Source organism: Sinocyclocheilus anshuiensis, unplaced genomic scaffold, assembly GCF_001515605.1.
Source record: "Sinocyclocheilus anshuiensis isolate Anshui unplaced genomic scaffold, SAMN03320099.WGS_v1.1 scaffold785, whole genome shotgun sequence".
NCBI classification, from domain to species: domain Eukaryota; kingdom Metazoa; phylum Chordata; class Actinopteri; order Cypriniformes; family Cyprinidae; genus Sinocyclocheilus; species Sinocyclocheilus anshuiensis.
Genome location: NW_015536502.1, coordinates 636,708 through 650,228, shown reverse-complemented (window position 1 = coordinate 650,228; position 13,521 = coordinate 636,708). Strand labels below are relative to the sequence as shown.

The window sequence follows — 13,521 nt, the reverse complement described above, 5'->3', positions numbered from 1 at the left end:
GGTGGGCTCAGGCTGATGCTCCGTACCGCGGGGAGATGGTGGGCTGGGCTCTGGGTCCGAAATGGATCCGGCGAGATCCTCCACGGGGCCGATGGTGAGTGGCGACAGAGCGTGTCGTCCGGATAGCTCGGAAGTTAAACTGTTTTTGGGTCGGTTATTCTGTCAACGGGCAGGGTGTACTAGAGACCAGGCAGGACGACGAAGATGACGAATAAAAGGATATTTAATGATATGACAACAGGAGATCCAGACAGGGTAGACATCAACACACAGGGTAACATTCACAATAACCGACAAACTAGACTACAAGAGACAGGAACTGATATAGGGCAGATGACGAGGGGCAGACAGGTGAGCACAATGAGGATAATTAACTAATGATTAGAACAGAAACCACAACCAACCGTCCACAGGGGTGTGACAATATCCTTCATAAAATATGAACACAATCTTGTACTTTTGTCTTTTCTTCTATTTTCAAATACCTTAAAAACAAAGTTTGTGATTCATCTCAGAGATTTTTAGATTGGTTCATGGCTTGAAATTATTTATTTAACTTTTCTTTTTTTAATTCCTATGGAGAGAAAAATGCTTCCGGAACCAAGACCACTAAAAAAGTGGGCAGTTACTGTTGCGTGTATTTGATCAATGGCTTTGTTGCTGCTGTGAAAGATGAAGGATGTATTTTACAGGAACCAAACATAAGCATTTGCATATATATACGCAACCTTTATGTATTAAATATTTTAACATGTTTCTGTTTCTCTCTCTCAGTTGCTGGATATAAACTGGACGGGTCTTACAAACATGCTGGACATCCCTGGAGTAAAGTGAGTGATACACGTCAGCCATCACACATCATGCAATCATATTATTATGTCAGTTTCATAAAACTGGAAAGTGGATCAGGCAGCCTTTGAAACACACACATGCTGTCACATGACCTATTTTGTATTTGGAGGTGGCACAGATAACAGTCTCACACAAACATTATGCACGCTCACTCCAGTCTCAGAAATGCTGCTCTTCCTGTCAGACCACATCAGAGGATCCACGTTTACACCCACTAATGATGGTAGGGAAATGATGGGGTCTTAATAGTGTGTTTTATCTTAAAGTCCGCCTTGTGATCCCCTACCAACAGTGTGCGTCCAAATGTTGAGTTTAATGTGTTTTCCCAGAGGAGTCTCTCTCTTTCTTTCTCTTTTTCTCCTTTTATAGTCATATCATAGGTGGAGCTGATGTTGTGGTTTAGGCGTGGCGAGATCTTGTCCTTTGTTATATTTTCTCTCTCACACACACACACACACACACCCTCACAGAAGAGTCATATTTCATGCTCTTTTCTGGTTAGACATCAGTACTGAAATCAATCTGAATTCTTTGATCTCTGAAGAATAAATTAATCAGTCGTGATAATCGTGATTACATGTTCAAGCTGAAATGCAGGTTAATTGTAAAATAATGCTATAGATGAAGTCATTAACATAGCGTGGGCAAAGGGACTATAAACAACTATAAATGCCAGTACTTAAATGAAAACTGTACTAATGGAGAACTGCTGGGGGAGGATGGAGGAAGCATTATAGTGCATTAATTTTTCCCCTTATCCCAGTGGCTCTCATCATTTTTGATTCGGAAGCCCCACATTAGTTCAACGCAATATTAAAGCCTCCCAGTATATGTTTTCGCTGATATTTTTGGGTGCAATTAAGACAAAGATACTTGCTTTCCAGCTTTTTGTTCACAGAAACTGGGAGTGTTCATGAATTAATTAACCACAATTCATTTTGTGATTTCAGAAATTTCAGGAACTGTGAAAAAAGCAATAGTTGTTTAGAGGGAATGTTTTCAAAACATTTTTTTAGCATTTCAACTGAATTAAAACACTTCAAAATATCACTCATAATATTAATATAAATGTTATTATTACTAATGTATTATAATAAATTTAAGTCATCCTGTGACCCCCTTGGAAGTTTACTGAGGCCCTCTAGTGGGCCCTGGCCACCTTAAGAACCACTGCCTTTTCCTAAATGTTTAATTTCACATGGTTCAAGCAAAAAAGGGGCTGAAGATGTGTGTTTAGTGGAAGCAAAAAGACATTGAAAAGTGTTTTGTTTCAAATCTGAGCATAAATACCAAGAATAGACAATCAACCAAAAATCTAGTTTTTTTCTGTGTACAGAAGTTGTTAATTGGCAGAATGTTTAGGCTGCTGTTTTCTGTACAGTACAGATGCAAGAAGATTATAACTGCAGCTATCAAGCTCAGTTTACCTAAAACGTATAATAAAATTGGTCTATACAACTTGTGAGTTTGGGAAACAAGTTTTTGGGAAAAAAAATGTCAGAAGATGTATGAATTTATTGATAGGTGGATAGATTGAATTGAATGCATTTGAATGATTTGTTATACCATTTAACATCATCACTAATCTTTCTTTCTCTCTCTTTCACAGTGGTCTGTGTGACGGCATTATTCAGGATATCATATACAGTTATCTCGTGCTGCCAAACAAAATCACTATTCCGCTTGTAAATGATGCACAGATTTCCAAACTCCGCTTCCCTATGCCAAAGGTGACACACTTGTACACTTCACATGCACATGCATACATGTATATAACCATAATATTTATATCACATGTGTGTTTTTGTTGTAGGGTATTCTGCGGATTCACTTTCTGGAGGCCCAGGACCTGGTAGGGAAGGACAAGTTTCTGGGTGGTCTGATAAAAGGAAGGTCAGACCCGTATGGCGTCATTCAGCTCGGTAATCAGCTCTTCAGATCCAAAATCATCAAAGAGACAGTTAATCCTAAATGGAACGAAGTTTATGAGGTAAGGGACTAATTTGTGATTGAATCTGTCCTGAATCTGACATGTTTATATTTACCATCCCAAGGTGTTTATGTGTGTTTTAGGCATTTGTGTACGATCACCCAGGACAAAATGTGGAGATAGAGCTTTATGATGAGGACCATGATAAGGATGATTATTTGGGAAGGTAATGGCTGTGATTTAATCTAATCAATCATCAAATAATTACAAGCAATAATACTTCAGAATTCCACCTTAAAGATTGTCAGGATCTGTGTGTGGATGTGTTTTTAATCATTTGATGTTTCTCCTCATGTATTCTTTAGCCTTACCATCAACGTAGATGAACTAGAGAAGGAACAGAAACTAGATGAGGTGCAAAAAAAGCCTTTTTGTCTTATTTTGGTCTTACATCTGCCCAGCTTTATTTTTGAATGAGCTCAAAACTTGTATAGAACAAAATGCTTAAACTATTAGTTCACTCAAACCTTTATGACTTGATTTCTTTTGTGGAGCATGAATAGTAGATTTTTGAAAAATGCCACTTTTCCAAAAATTAAAGGTACCTGAATAGATGACAAAAAAGTATTATACATGTGGTATCATTGGATGAGTAAATGCAGAATGTTCATGCTTGAGTGAACTATACTTTTAATAAAGTGTTATTATTATAAATTATTAAGTTTTGAAATTAAACTTATGATTTCATATAATAAATATCCTCCCTGTTTCACCTGTGTGTGTGTGTGTGTGTGTTTGGGTGTGTGTGTGTGTGTGTGTCTGTCTGTCTTGTGTGTGTGTGTGTGTGTGTGTGTGTGTGTGTTTGGGTGTGTTTAGTGGTTTGTACTTGATGATGTTGCTACAGGAAAGCTTCACCTGAAGATTGAATGGCTTTCTCTTCTCCCTACACCTGATAAACTTGATGAGGTAACATAACACACCTTTTATACACATCAAAGTGATATGATATGATTCTGTTAACAATTTCAACTTTACTGATCAAATAACAAATGTACACTACCCTTCAAAAGTTTAGGGTCAGTAAGAAAGAAGTCTCTTATGCTCACCAAGGCATTTATTAGATCAATAATACAGTAAAAACTGAAATATTGTGAAATAAAATGTAATTTATTCATGTGACCGCAAAGCTGAATTTTCAGCAGCCATTACCCCAGTCTTCAGTGTCACATGATTCTTCAGAAGATGCTTAAGAAACATTTCTTAAAATAATCAATGTTGAAAACAGCAGTTGTGCCGCTTAATATTTTTGTGGAAACTGTGATACATTTTTTTCAGGATTCTTTGATGAATAGAAAGTTTTGTACAATGTTATGTTACCATGTAGATCACAAACAGCACTGAGCCAGCACTGATTCATGTTTTATGTGTTGCTTTTCAGGTTTTAAGCAGCATTAAAGCAGCTAAAGGTCAGGCCAATGATGGACTGTCATCAGCATTATTGTTGGTGCATCTGGACTCAGCCAAAAATCTGCCAGTGAGCATTAACACATACATACACACATACACACCCACAATAGCTTTCTTACTTCCTTATTTTTCTGTGCTCCACCTTCCCTCTTTCATCAGGTATCACTTCTACTACTACACTTGCCTTGCCTTTTCTCCTTTCATTCTCTGTTTCTTTCTGTTGTCCCACTCTGGTTTCCTGTCGCTCTGGGTAAAGAGTGTTTTTGAGGGACACGTGGGCAGTGGGTGTCTGAGAGAGCGCCGCTCTGCCGGGCTGGTGTTCTGTGAAAACACTTCTGCCCTCTACAGGACAATGTTTGTGAGTCACTCTGCTGGCATTTCCATTAGATTGGTCTGCTTGCATTTTACCTGCATTCGGTGCATTAACACCTGGTTATTTAATTTACAAATGTTTCATAGTTACATCTCAACTTCCCTTTTGCATGTAAAATCTTCCTGTAATGCTGTTCAAACTCTGAGGACTGTTTTGTTTGGATTTGTTTATGTCGTGGTTCATTCTGTCAGCATGCTAGTGTTTTCAGAAGCCCTGCCTGCATTTTGCATAGATCTAAATAGTCTGTATTAGAGGTGTTAATGCAGCCATTTTTGTGTGTGCAGTTGTTTTTTCAGTGTGTAGGTGCACTCTTTCCTTTAAAGAGGGCATTTGAATATAGAGCATCAAAGGTGGCTCAGGGAAAACCTTTTGACTATGTTCACACAGTAACAGAACGCAGTTGTCAGCCCTGTTTGGATAGTTAAATAAGGTTATGTGGTTATGGGTATATTGCTGATCAAGGGTTTTTATTGGACAACGATGATACCAATATCTAGAAAGAAGGTTGGCCAATCACTTATAGTATAATGGAGCTGTGTATGTATGATAATATATATTTTTAGGAATAATTATAAGAAAAAAAAGAGAGAAAAAGACAAAATTTAAAGTACCATGTGATAACAATGGAGGCATGCACAAAATAGCTGCAATTAAATTTTTTTACTAAATACAATTTTTTCTGATTTCATTATTTGAAATCAGTTTTTTTTTTTCAATTGATAAAGCAGTATTTGACAGAAGGATAAAATCGTTATTGGTCAGTATTGATAATCTCAAAATGGACAAAATGTTTGCTGATTAATTGTGTGTAAGAGAAAGATTGAAATACACTCCTCTTCAAAAGTTTGGGGTCAGTAAGTTTTTATTTTTAATTGGATATAGAATAGAATATAGCTAAGATGCATTAAATTAATCAGAAGTAACACTAAAGACTTTTATAATGTTACAAAAGTTGTTACAAAAATGTTACATAATGTTTAATTTCTGTTTCAAATAAATGCAGTTATTTTCTAACTGTTCATCAGATCAGAGTCGTCAAAAAAATGTCACGTTTCCACAAAAATATGAAGTAGCACAACTGTTTTAAGATTAATAATAAGAAGAAATGTTTCTTGTGCACCAATTCAGCATATTAGAATTATTTTCGAAGGATCATGTGACACAGAAGACTAGAGTAATGGTTGTACTTTTGAAGAAACTTCTTTCAAAATCATTAAAAAAAAAATCTTACAGACTCTGAAATTTGGAAGAGTAGTGTATGAGTTGGGGGGTGTAACATAGAGATATAAGTGGTGCAGTCGCTTTCACAACGAAACACACAGCGTCTCCATGATATGGCGGCGGCGGCAACAATACTACAGCGAGAATCAAAGTTAATCCTTATTTCTTTGCATGAACATTTGGGTGGTGTTGTGCAAATCTTCCCACACAGTGAAGTAGACGTGTGGGGGCGTGTTTAAACGAGGCGTTTTAGGACGGCGTGGACGAGTCTTAACTTTTATAAAGAATATCTCTTTGGGTTTGAGACTTAAGTCTTTACAACTTTAGGGATCTTATCTATTCACGAACAGCTTGTAACACTCCAAAGAGAAAGGAAAACTTGAAATCGCATCATATGACCCCTTTAAGCAATATCACACAAACAAGAGTGCTGTTCATCATGGCTGTGATCCCGGATGATCACGAGTGTGATATTGCTTTTATACAACAGTTTATAAATTATTTATACATACAGATTAAACATACTATTTTAGACATAATATTAGGCAGCTACTTTGTTTTTGCTTTGCACAACAAGTTCCACACAAAAACAGATTCAACTGTCATGTGTCAAACAAACGGGGTGCTGATCCAAAGCGTGAAAGCTCCAGTGCAGTTATTAAATATCAGCACATTTGGAACGCCAATCAAATTCAAGGACTGCAACTGTTGTATAATCTGTCACTGAAAGTATTTAAGTAAATTCAAGTGCCTTGCAGTGCCCATGACATGTTGTGATATGTTTTGCAATCAGATATGTTGCGGGTTGATTTGCAGTGAAGTGTGGGTTGGACTGATTCTCTTTGGATTGCCTTGTCTATATTTCTCTTTCATGTTTCTTTCTATCATTCTTTCTTCATCACTGTAGAAAATACAATGAAGCCTCCTCTTTTCTCATATTCATCAAATGAACCATGCATTAATTCCATAATCATTCATTTTGTTGTGTGTGATTGAGTGAGTACTTAAGGATGTCTGTGTGTTTTTGTGCAATTATGAATTTAACTCTGCATGCCATCCTCCTAATAATCCTGCCTGTATTTGTATTTGTTTGTGTGTGCGCGTGTGTGTCTCGTCCTTTTCTGCTTGGGGAAATAAGCGCAATCCTTTAGAATTCAACAATGCAGGTCTGAAGAAGGGTACAGTCAATAAAGCGCTAAAGGTAACACAACCAGTTTTCTCACAATTTACACACACATACAGTATAGACAGATGTAGAAGGACTTGGCAAGGTTGTTTATGTCGATTTAAGATCTGCAGCAGGTACCATGTGTGCTGTTTGTGTGCTTTGATTAACCGCATGCAGACCTGCGTGCGCATCTGACTGTCTGAAACACACTGAATTCAGACTCTGAATGCCACAGAGGCTATTTCTCATGTGTAAATCTCAGCCATCTTTCCAATCTCATTTTCCCAGTTCTGAATTGATGTCATTTAATTCAAGTAATATATGAATCAAAATTATACACACAATTGTACAGAAATGCAACATATAAGACCTTGTTTGAATCCAACAAGTTTTTAGGTTTAATGTCCTGATATTGATATAGTACATGGCATTCATAAGGGGAAATAAACAAAATATTTTAGAATATTTCACGAACAGCTTGTAACACTCCAAAGAGAAAGGAAAACTTGAAATCGCATCATATGACCCCTTTAAGCAATATCACACAAACAAGAGTGCTGTTCATCATGGCTGTGATCCCGGATGATCACGAGTGTGATATTGCTTTTATACAACAGTTTATAAATTATTTATACATACAGATTAAACATACTATTTTAGACATAATATTAGGCAGCTACTTTGTTTTTGCTTTGCACAACAAGTTCCACACAAAAACAGATTCAACTGTCATGTGTCAAACAAACGGGGTGCTGATCCAAAGCGTGAAAGCTCCAGTGCAGTTATTAAATATCAGCACATTTGGAACGCCAATCAAATTCAAGGACTGCAACTGTTGTATAATCTGTCACTGAAAGTATTTAAGTAAATTCAAGTGCCTTGCAGTGCCCATGACATGTTGTGATATGTTTTGCAATCAGATATGTTGCGGGTTGATTTGCAGTGAAGTGTGGGTTGGACTGATTCTCTTTGGATTGCCTTGTCTATATTTCTCTTTCATGTTTCTTTCTATCATTCTTTCTTCATCACTGTAGAAAATACAATGAAGCCTCCTCTTTTCTCATATTCATCAAATGAACCATGCATTAATTCCATAATCATTCATTTTGTTGTGTGTGATTGAGTGAGTACTTAAGGATGTCTGTGTGTTTTTGTGCAATTATGAATTTAACTCTGCATGCCATCCTCCTAATAATCCTGCCTGTATTTGTATTTGTTTGTGTGTGCGCGTGTGTGTCTCGTCCTTTTCTGCTTGGGGAAATAAGCGCAATCCTTTAGAATTCAACAATGCAGGTCTGAAGAAGGGTACAGTCAATAAAGCGCTAAAGGTAACACAACCAGTTTTCTCACAATTTACACACACATACAGTATAGACAGATGTAGAAGGACTTGGCAAGGTTGTTTATGTCGATTTAAGATCTGCAGCAGGTACCATGTGTGCTGTTTGTGTGCTTTGATTAACCGCATGCAGACCTGCGTGCGCATCTGACTGTCTGAAACACACTGAATTCAGACTCTGAATGCCACAGAGGCTATTTCTCATGTGTAAATCTCAGCCATCTTTCCAATCTCATTTTCCCAGTTCTGAATTGATGTCATTTAATTCAAGTAATATATGAATCAAAATTATACACACAATTGTACAGAAATGCAACATATAAGACCTTGTTTGAATCCAACAAGTTTTTAGGTTTAATGTCCTGATATTGATATAGTACATGGCATTCATAAGGGGAAATAAACAAAATATTTTAGAATATTTTCAACTTTCTATCTAATGGAATATTTCCAACTTTATAAGTCTACCACATCTGAACTAAATCTGTAGCATGCTGTCTATTATCAGGATAAATAATTTCAACAAGTTTTAACAATAATAATTTTAGCCTGTATTGCGGAATAAAAATTCTTGTTACTTGATTTTAAATTGCCCCTTTTGTTTAAATGTGCAAGTACATTAGCTGGACCAGCCTAATATATTGTGATTTGAACAAAAGAAGCAGAATTTCAAGTACCATTTAATTAGAATATAGTGCTAATTATTCAAGTAAATAGGGCCTATGTTTGTATGCTTATAAGCTACATTAGTACATTAGTAACAGTAAACAGCTCCCTGTGGTCCATAACAGGAGTTTGAAAGACTTGTTGGTAAACAATCTTATGCAAGCATATGAAATGTTTAAATTTGGTTATGCTTATAATATGATAATCACATAGTTTAAACATTTATTCACAGTGCTGCCTGCTCAGCTTTCCATGTAACTCTGTGGTAATCGACAGCATGCCAGGTTAAGTTCCTAGACATTCAGATCTAGATGGGAGTAAATATGATATGGTTACTACTAAAGCATCATTTCAGCTCATTAGTGCGCAAATATCTACTGTACTGTACATTCTTACCATGTTTGAGATGACACTATTATTGTTCTATTTCAATCCTCTTGTTATTTGCTTTAGTAATTGTGTGGTTAAGGTTGATAATGTTATTTGTACAGTATGTGTTTAATATGGAAGGGTTGTTAATAACTATTTGTATGCTCTTTAGTCTGGTAAAAAGGTCGCCAGTGTGCCCAGTCCATTCGTTCAGTTTACTGTGGGACACAGATCCTTTGAGAGCAAGGTAAACACTGACACACAAGTGATTGCTCTTTATTTAATCTGCCTTGAAATTTAGACGTGCATAACATATTGTGTTATTCTTACAGGTGCAAATTTAAACATGAAAAAAGGGTTTTGCATGAAAAGAGATACATGAATATAAATTCTTAGATGTTTAGCTGTCATCGTATAACGTATTTCTGTATTTCACTGCAAAAGGTGATGCTGCAAGTTTGCTTAAGTCAGACTTTACTTTTTAGCCTTTGTGTTTTCACTGTTATTAAATAAATAATGTTTAAATGTTTTACATTCTTTTCATGTTACAGACAAGATATAAAACCAATGAGCCCGTTTGGGAGGAGGCCTTCACATTCCTGATCCACAATCCAAAGTGTCAAGAACTTGAAGTGGAGGTAAAGCACAAACATGCACTCACATGCACATGGGGTGCTGTGAATTAATGGTTAAAAATTTGTGCTGGTCCCTGAAAGGTGAAAGATTTGAACACTGCAAGGGGGAGCAAATACTGTTCTTGATATTGTAGGAAAGTATGACAATAATTACAAACCCACTTTTGGTCTTGTACTTTTTTTATATTTATTTTTATGTGTATTTATTTATTTCTGGAAAAGAACAAAATCATAGAAATCAAGGTATTAATAAAAATTGACTCAATATTACCCTATTCATGGAAAGTATATACATATTATCTAGAAGTTGCAGTGTTTACAACACAGTGGTGTGTCTCATATGAGTCTGTGTGTGTGTGTGTGTGTGTGTGTGTGTGTGTGTGTGTGTGTGTGTGTGTGTGCAGGTAAAGGATGAGAAGCACGAGTGTTCCCTAGGGACGTTTTCTCTTCCTCTGTCAAAGATGCTGCAGGAGGATCAGATGACTATCAGTCAGCAATTCCCACTCAAGAACTCAGGACCCGGTGCTACGCTTAAGATGAAGATGGCACTTAGGGTAACACACATGCATAAACATCTCACACACACACTAAATAATTTAATGGAAAGGAAAGGAAAACTCAAAACAGTGGTTGAAGCACTAACTGAAATGAAATAAAAATAAATATAAACAATAAATAATTTTGTTTTTGTCTTTCATCAAGCGAAATATCTAAATTGCTTTGTATTGATGGATAGAGTACAAATTCACAATTGAAGTAAAATGTAAAAGTACAGTATTTAAAATTTCACATATCAGGTTTTGCAGATCTTCAAATCAGGTGTCTTAACCATTGTACAGGTGCATCTCAATAAATTAGAATGTCGTGGAAAAGTTCATTTATTTCAGTAATTCAACTCAAATTGTGAAACTCGTGTATTAAATAAATTCAATGCACACAGACTGAAGTAGTTTAAGTCTTTGGTTCTTTTAATTGTGATGATTTTGGCTCACATTTAACAAAAACCCACCAATTCACTATCTCAACAAATTAGAATACTTCATAAGACCAATAAAAAAAACATTTTTAGTGAATTGTTGGCCTTCTGGAAAGTATGTTCATTTACTGTACATGTACTCAATACTTGGTAGGGGCTCCTTTTGCTTTAATTACTGCCTCAATTCGGCGTGGCATGGAGGTGATCAGTTTGCAATTTGAGTTGAATTACTGAAATAAATGAACTTTTCCACGACATTCTAATTTATTGAGATACACCTGTACATGTAATTAGCTCTATCAATGTCATATAGATTCCTCAACTATAAAACCTTAAATTAAAACTTAAATTAAGATAAATATAACAAAAAAGAATATATGTTTACTAAATGAGATAAAAACTAAAGTGGCCACAGCATTGTTGAAAACAATTCAAACTTAGCCTAATACATTTCTTCATTTTTATACTTTTCACTATATATATATATATATATACAGGTGCATCTCAATAAATTAGAATGTCGTGGAAAAGTTCATTTATTTCAGTAATTCAACTCAAATTGTGAAACTCGTGTATTAAATAAATTAAATGCACACAGACTGAAGTAGTTTAAGTCTTTGGTTCTTTTAATTGTGATGATTTTGGCTCACATTTAACAAAAACCCACCAATTCACTATCTCAACAAATTAGAACACTTCATAAGACCAATAAAAAAATGTGTGTGTGTGTGTGTATATATATATATATATATATATATATATATATATATTCTCAAAGCAGCTTCACTGCCTTAAAGGCCTCAGTTTGCAGGTTAAACATGACTAGCAAAGAAACAACTAAACCTCGACCTGTCTAGAGGGTCCATCTTAGCAGGAAGTGTCACTTTTGCTGAAAACACAGTCAGTAACCAGCGCATATCTGTATACATATGTGTATTTCAGATTCTGTCTATGGATAAGTTGTCCGTATCAAATCAGCCGTCCTCAATTCAGATCCGCCGCCCTAGCTCCAGCACGACCAATGTTTCAGAGCCCACCCCAACATCCAAAACCCAGCAGCCAACCCCAGCACCGAGAAACCAACCCTCCCCGCGAGTGGAACCCTTGATAGACAGCAGGCCATTGGAGGACTCACCTACCCGTCTGGCTAAATCGGGGCGGAGCACGTCTAACCTGGCCATTTCTGGCTCTCAGCTACACCTAAATAACAAAGAGCCGACACCCAGCATAGCGTCTGACATCTCCAATCCCAGCACCGCCCAGGAGCTCCAGAAGACAATACAACACTTACAGAAGTATGTTTGAAAATTTTTAACATATTTGACCTTTCCATCTGGTTCCATTCATGGTTTCATGAGACACCAACTCCACAACAGTTTGAAAAAATCTGTTTTTACAGTGGCGCCTCACCTGGTTTCGCTCCATTGGGTGAAATTCAGTTAACCATCAGACACAGTCCCCAAAGAAACAAACTAATTGTCGTGGTACACAGCTGCAGGTAAAGTACATGTGACTTTTGATTCATCTGAAGTATTTCAGTGCTTCTGAAAGATATATGAAATATGAAAGTATTCATATTTGTGTGTTTGCAGGAATCTGATCTCTTCTACTGAAAATGGTTCTGATCCATATGTCCGTTTGTATTTGCTGCCTGATAAACGACGCTCTGGACGCAGAAAAACAAACACAATTAAAAAAACAGTGACTCCTGTCTATGATCAAACGTCAGTTTCTTTCTTCCCCCACTTTTTTCCTCTTCCAGTCTGCTCTTGCATTTAAAAAAATCAAGTTTTCTTATTTTGCATTGAATAAAAATGCACTTTTTGTGTTGGTTTTAAATACAGTGTTTGTGTGTTGCGTGCACATGTGTTTGTATAGGTTTGAATTCAGTGTGTCACTTGTGGAGTTGCACAGAAGAACACTAGATGTGGCCGTGAAGAATGGAGGAGGAATTCTGTCAAAACACAGAGGGCTGCTGGGAAAGGTGACATCCCGCACTAAATAACTTCATAACATCCTTAATATCATTGTTCTTAAAGGGGTCATATGATGTGATTTCAATTTTTCCTTTCTCTTTGGAGTGTTACAAGCTCTTGGTGCATAAAGAAGATCTGTAAATTTGCGAAGACTAAAGTCTCAAATCCAAAGAGATATTCTTTATAAAAGTTAAGAGTCAACCACGCCTACCTAAAACGGCTCGTTCTAACACGCCCCCACATATCTACATCACTATGTGGGAAGATTTGCATAACGCCACCCAAATGTTCACGCAAAGAAAGAAGGCGTAACTTTTATTCTCGCTGTAGTATTGTTGCCGCCATGTCGTGAAGGCGCTGTGTGTTTCGTTGTGAAAGCGAAACTAATTTATTTGGCCTTCCAAAAGAGGACGATATCCGCTTCGTCATGCCTAGAGCTGATCCATGCTGGTCACTGAGGAAAAACATCAACTTCGCGCTGTGGATCACTGGATCGGCTTTCACCGTGGACGAAGCGGAGTCCAGCCCGGGGTCGTCACATGTGGTTGC

General features: G+C 36.7%; 1 protein-coding gene across 3 annotated transcripts in view; it reads left to right on the top strand.

Moving 5' to 3' along the window:
• LOC107690240 (extended synaptotagmin-2-A-like) overlaps positions 1-13,521 on the top strand; it is a 28,508-nt gene that overhangs the window by 13,522 nt on the left and 1,465 nt on the right. The window contains exons 7-21 of one of the 3 annotated variants that reach the window (XM_016488506.1): positions 775-830; positions 2,462-2,582; positions 2,666-2,842; positions 2,926-3,008; positions 3,148-3,196; positions 3,659-3,748; positions 4,221-4,316; positions 6,982-7,044; positions 9,558-9,632; positions 9,937-10,023; positions 10,425-10,574; positions 11,939-12,291; positions 12,396-12,494; positions 12,589-12,720; positions 12,875-12,980. In XM_016488506.1, the coding sequence (XP_016343992.1) occupies positions 775-830; positions 2,462-2,582; positions 2,666-2,842; positions 2,926-3,008; positions 3,148-3,196; positions 3,659-3,748; positions 4,221-4,316; positions 6,982-7,044; positions 9,558-9,632; positions 9,937-10,023; positions 10,425-10,574; positions 11,939-12,291; positions 12,396-12,494; positions 12,589-12,720; positions 12,875-12,980 (1,737 nt within the window). Of the gene's footprint in view, positions 1-774; positions 831-2,461; positions 2,583-2,665; positions 2,843-2,925; positions 3,009-3,147; positions 3,197-3,658; positions 3,749-4,220; positions 4,317-4,505; positions 4,608-6,981; positions 7,045-9,557; positions 9,633-9,936; positions 10,024-10,424; positions 10,575-11,938; positions 12,292-12,395; positions 12,495-12,588; positions 12,721-12,874; positions 12,981-13,521 lie in introns of all 3 variants that reach the window. The other 2 variants (XM_016488500.1, XM_016488516.1) reach the window with 2 other exon arrangements.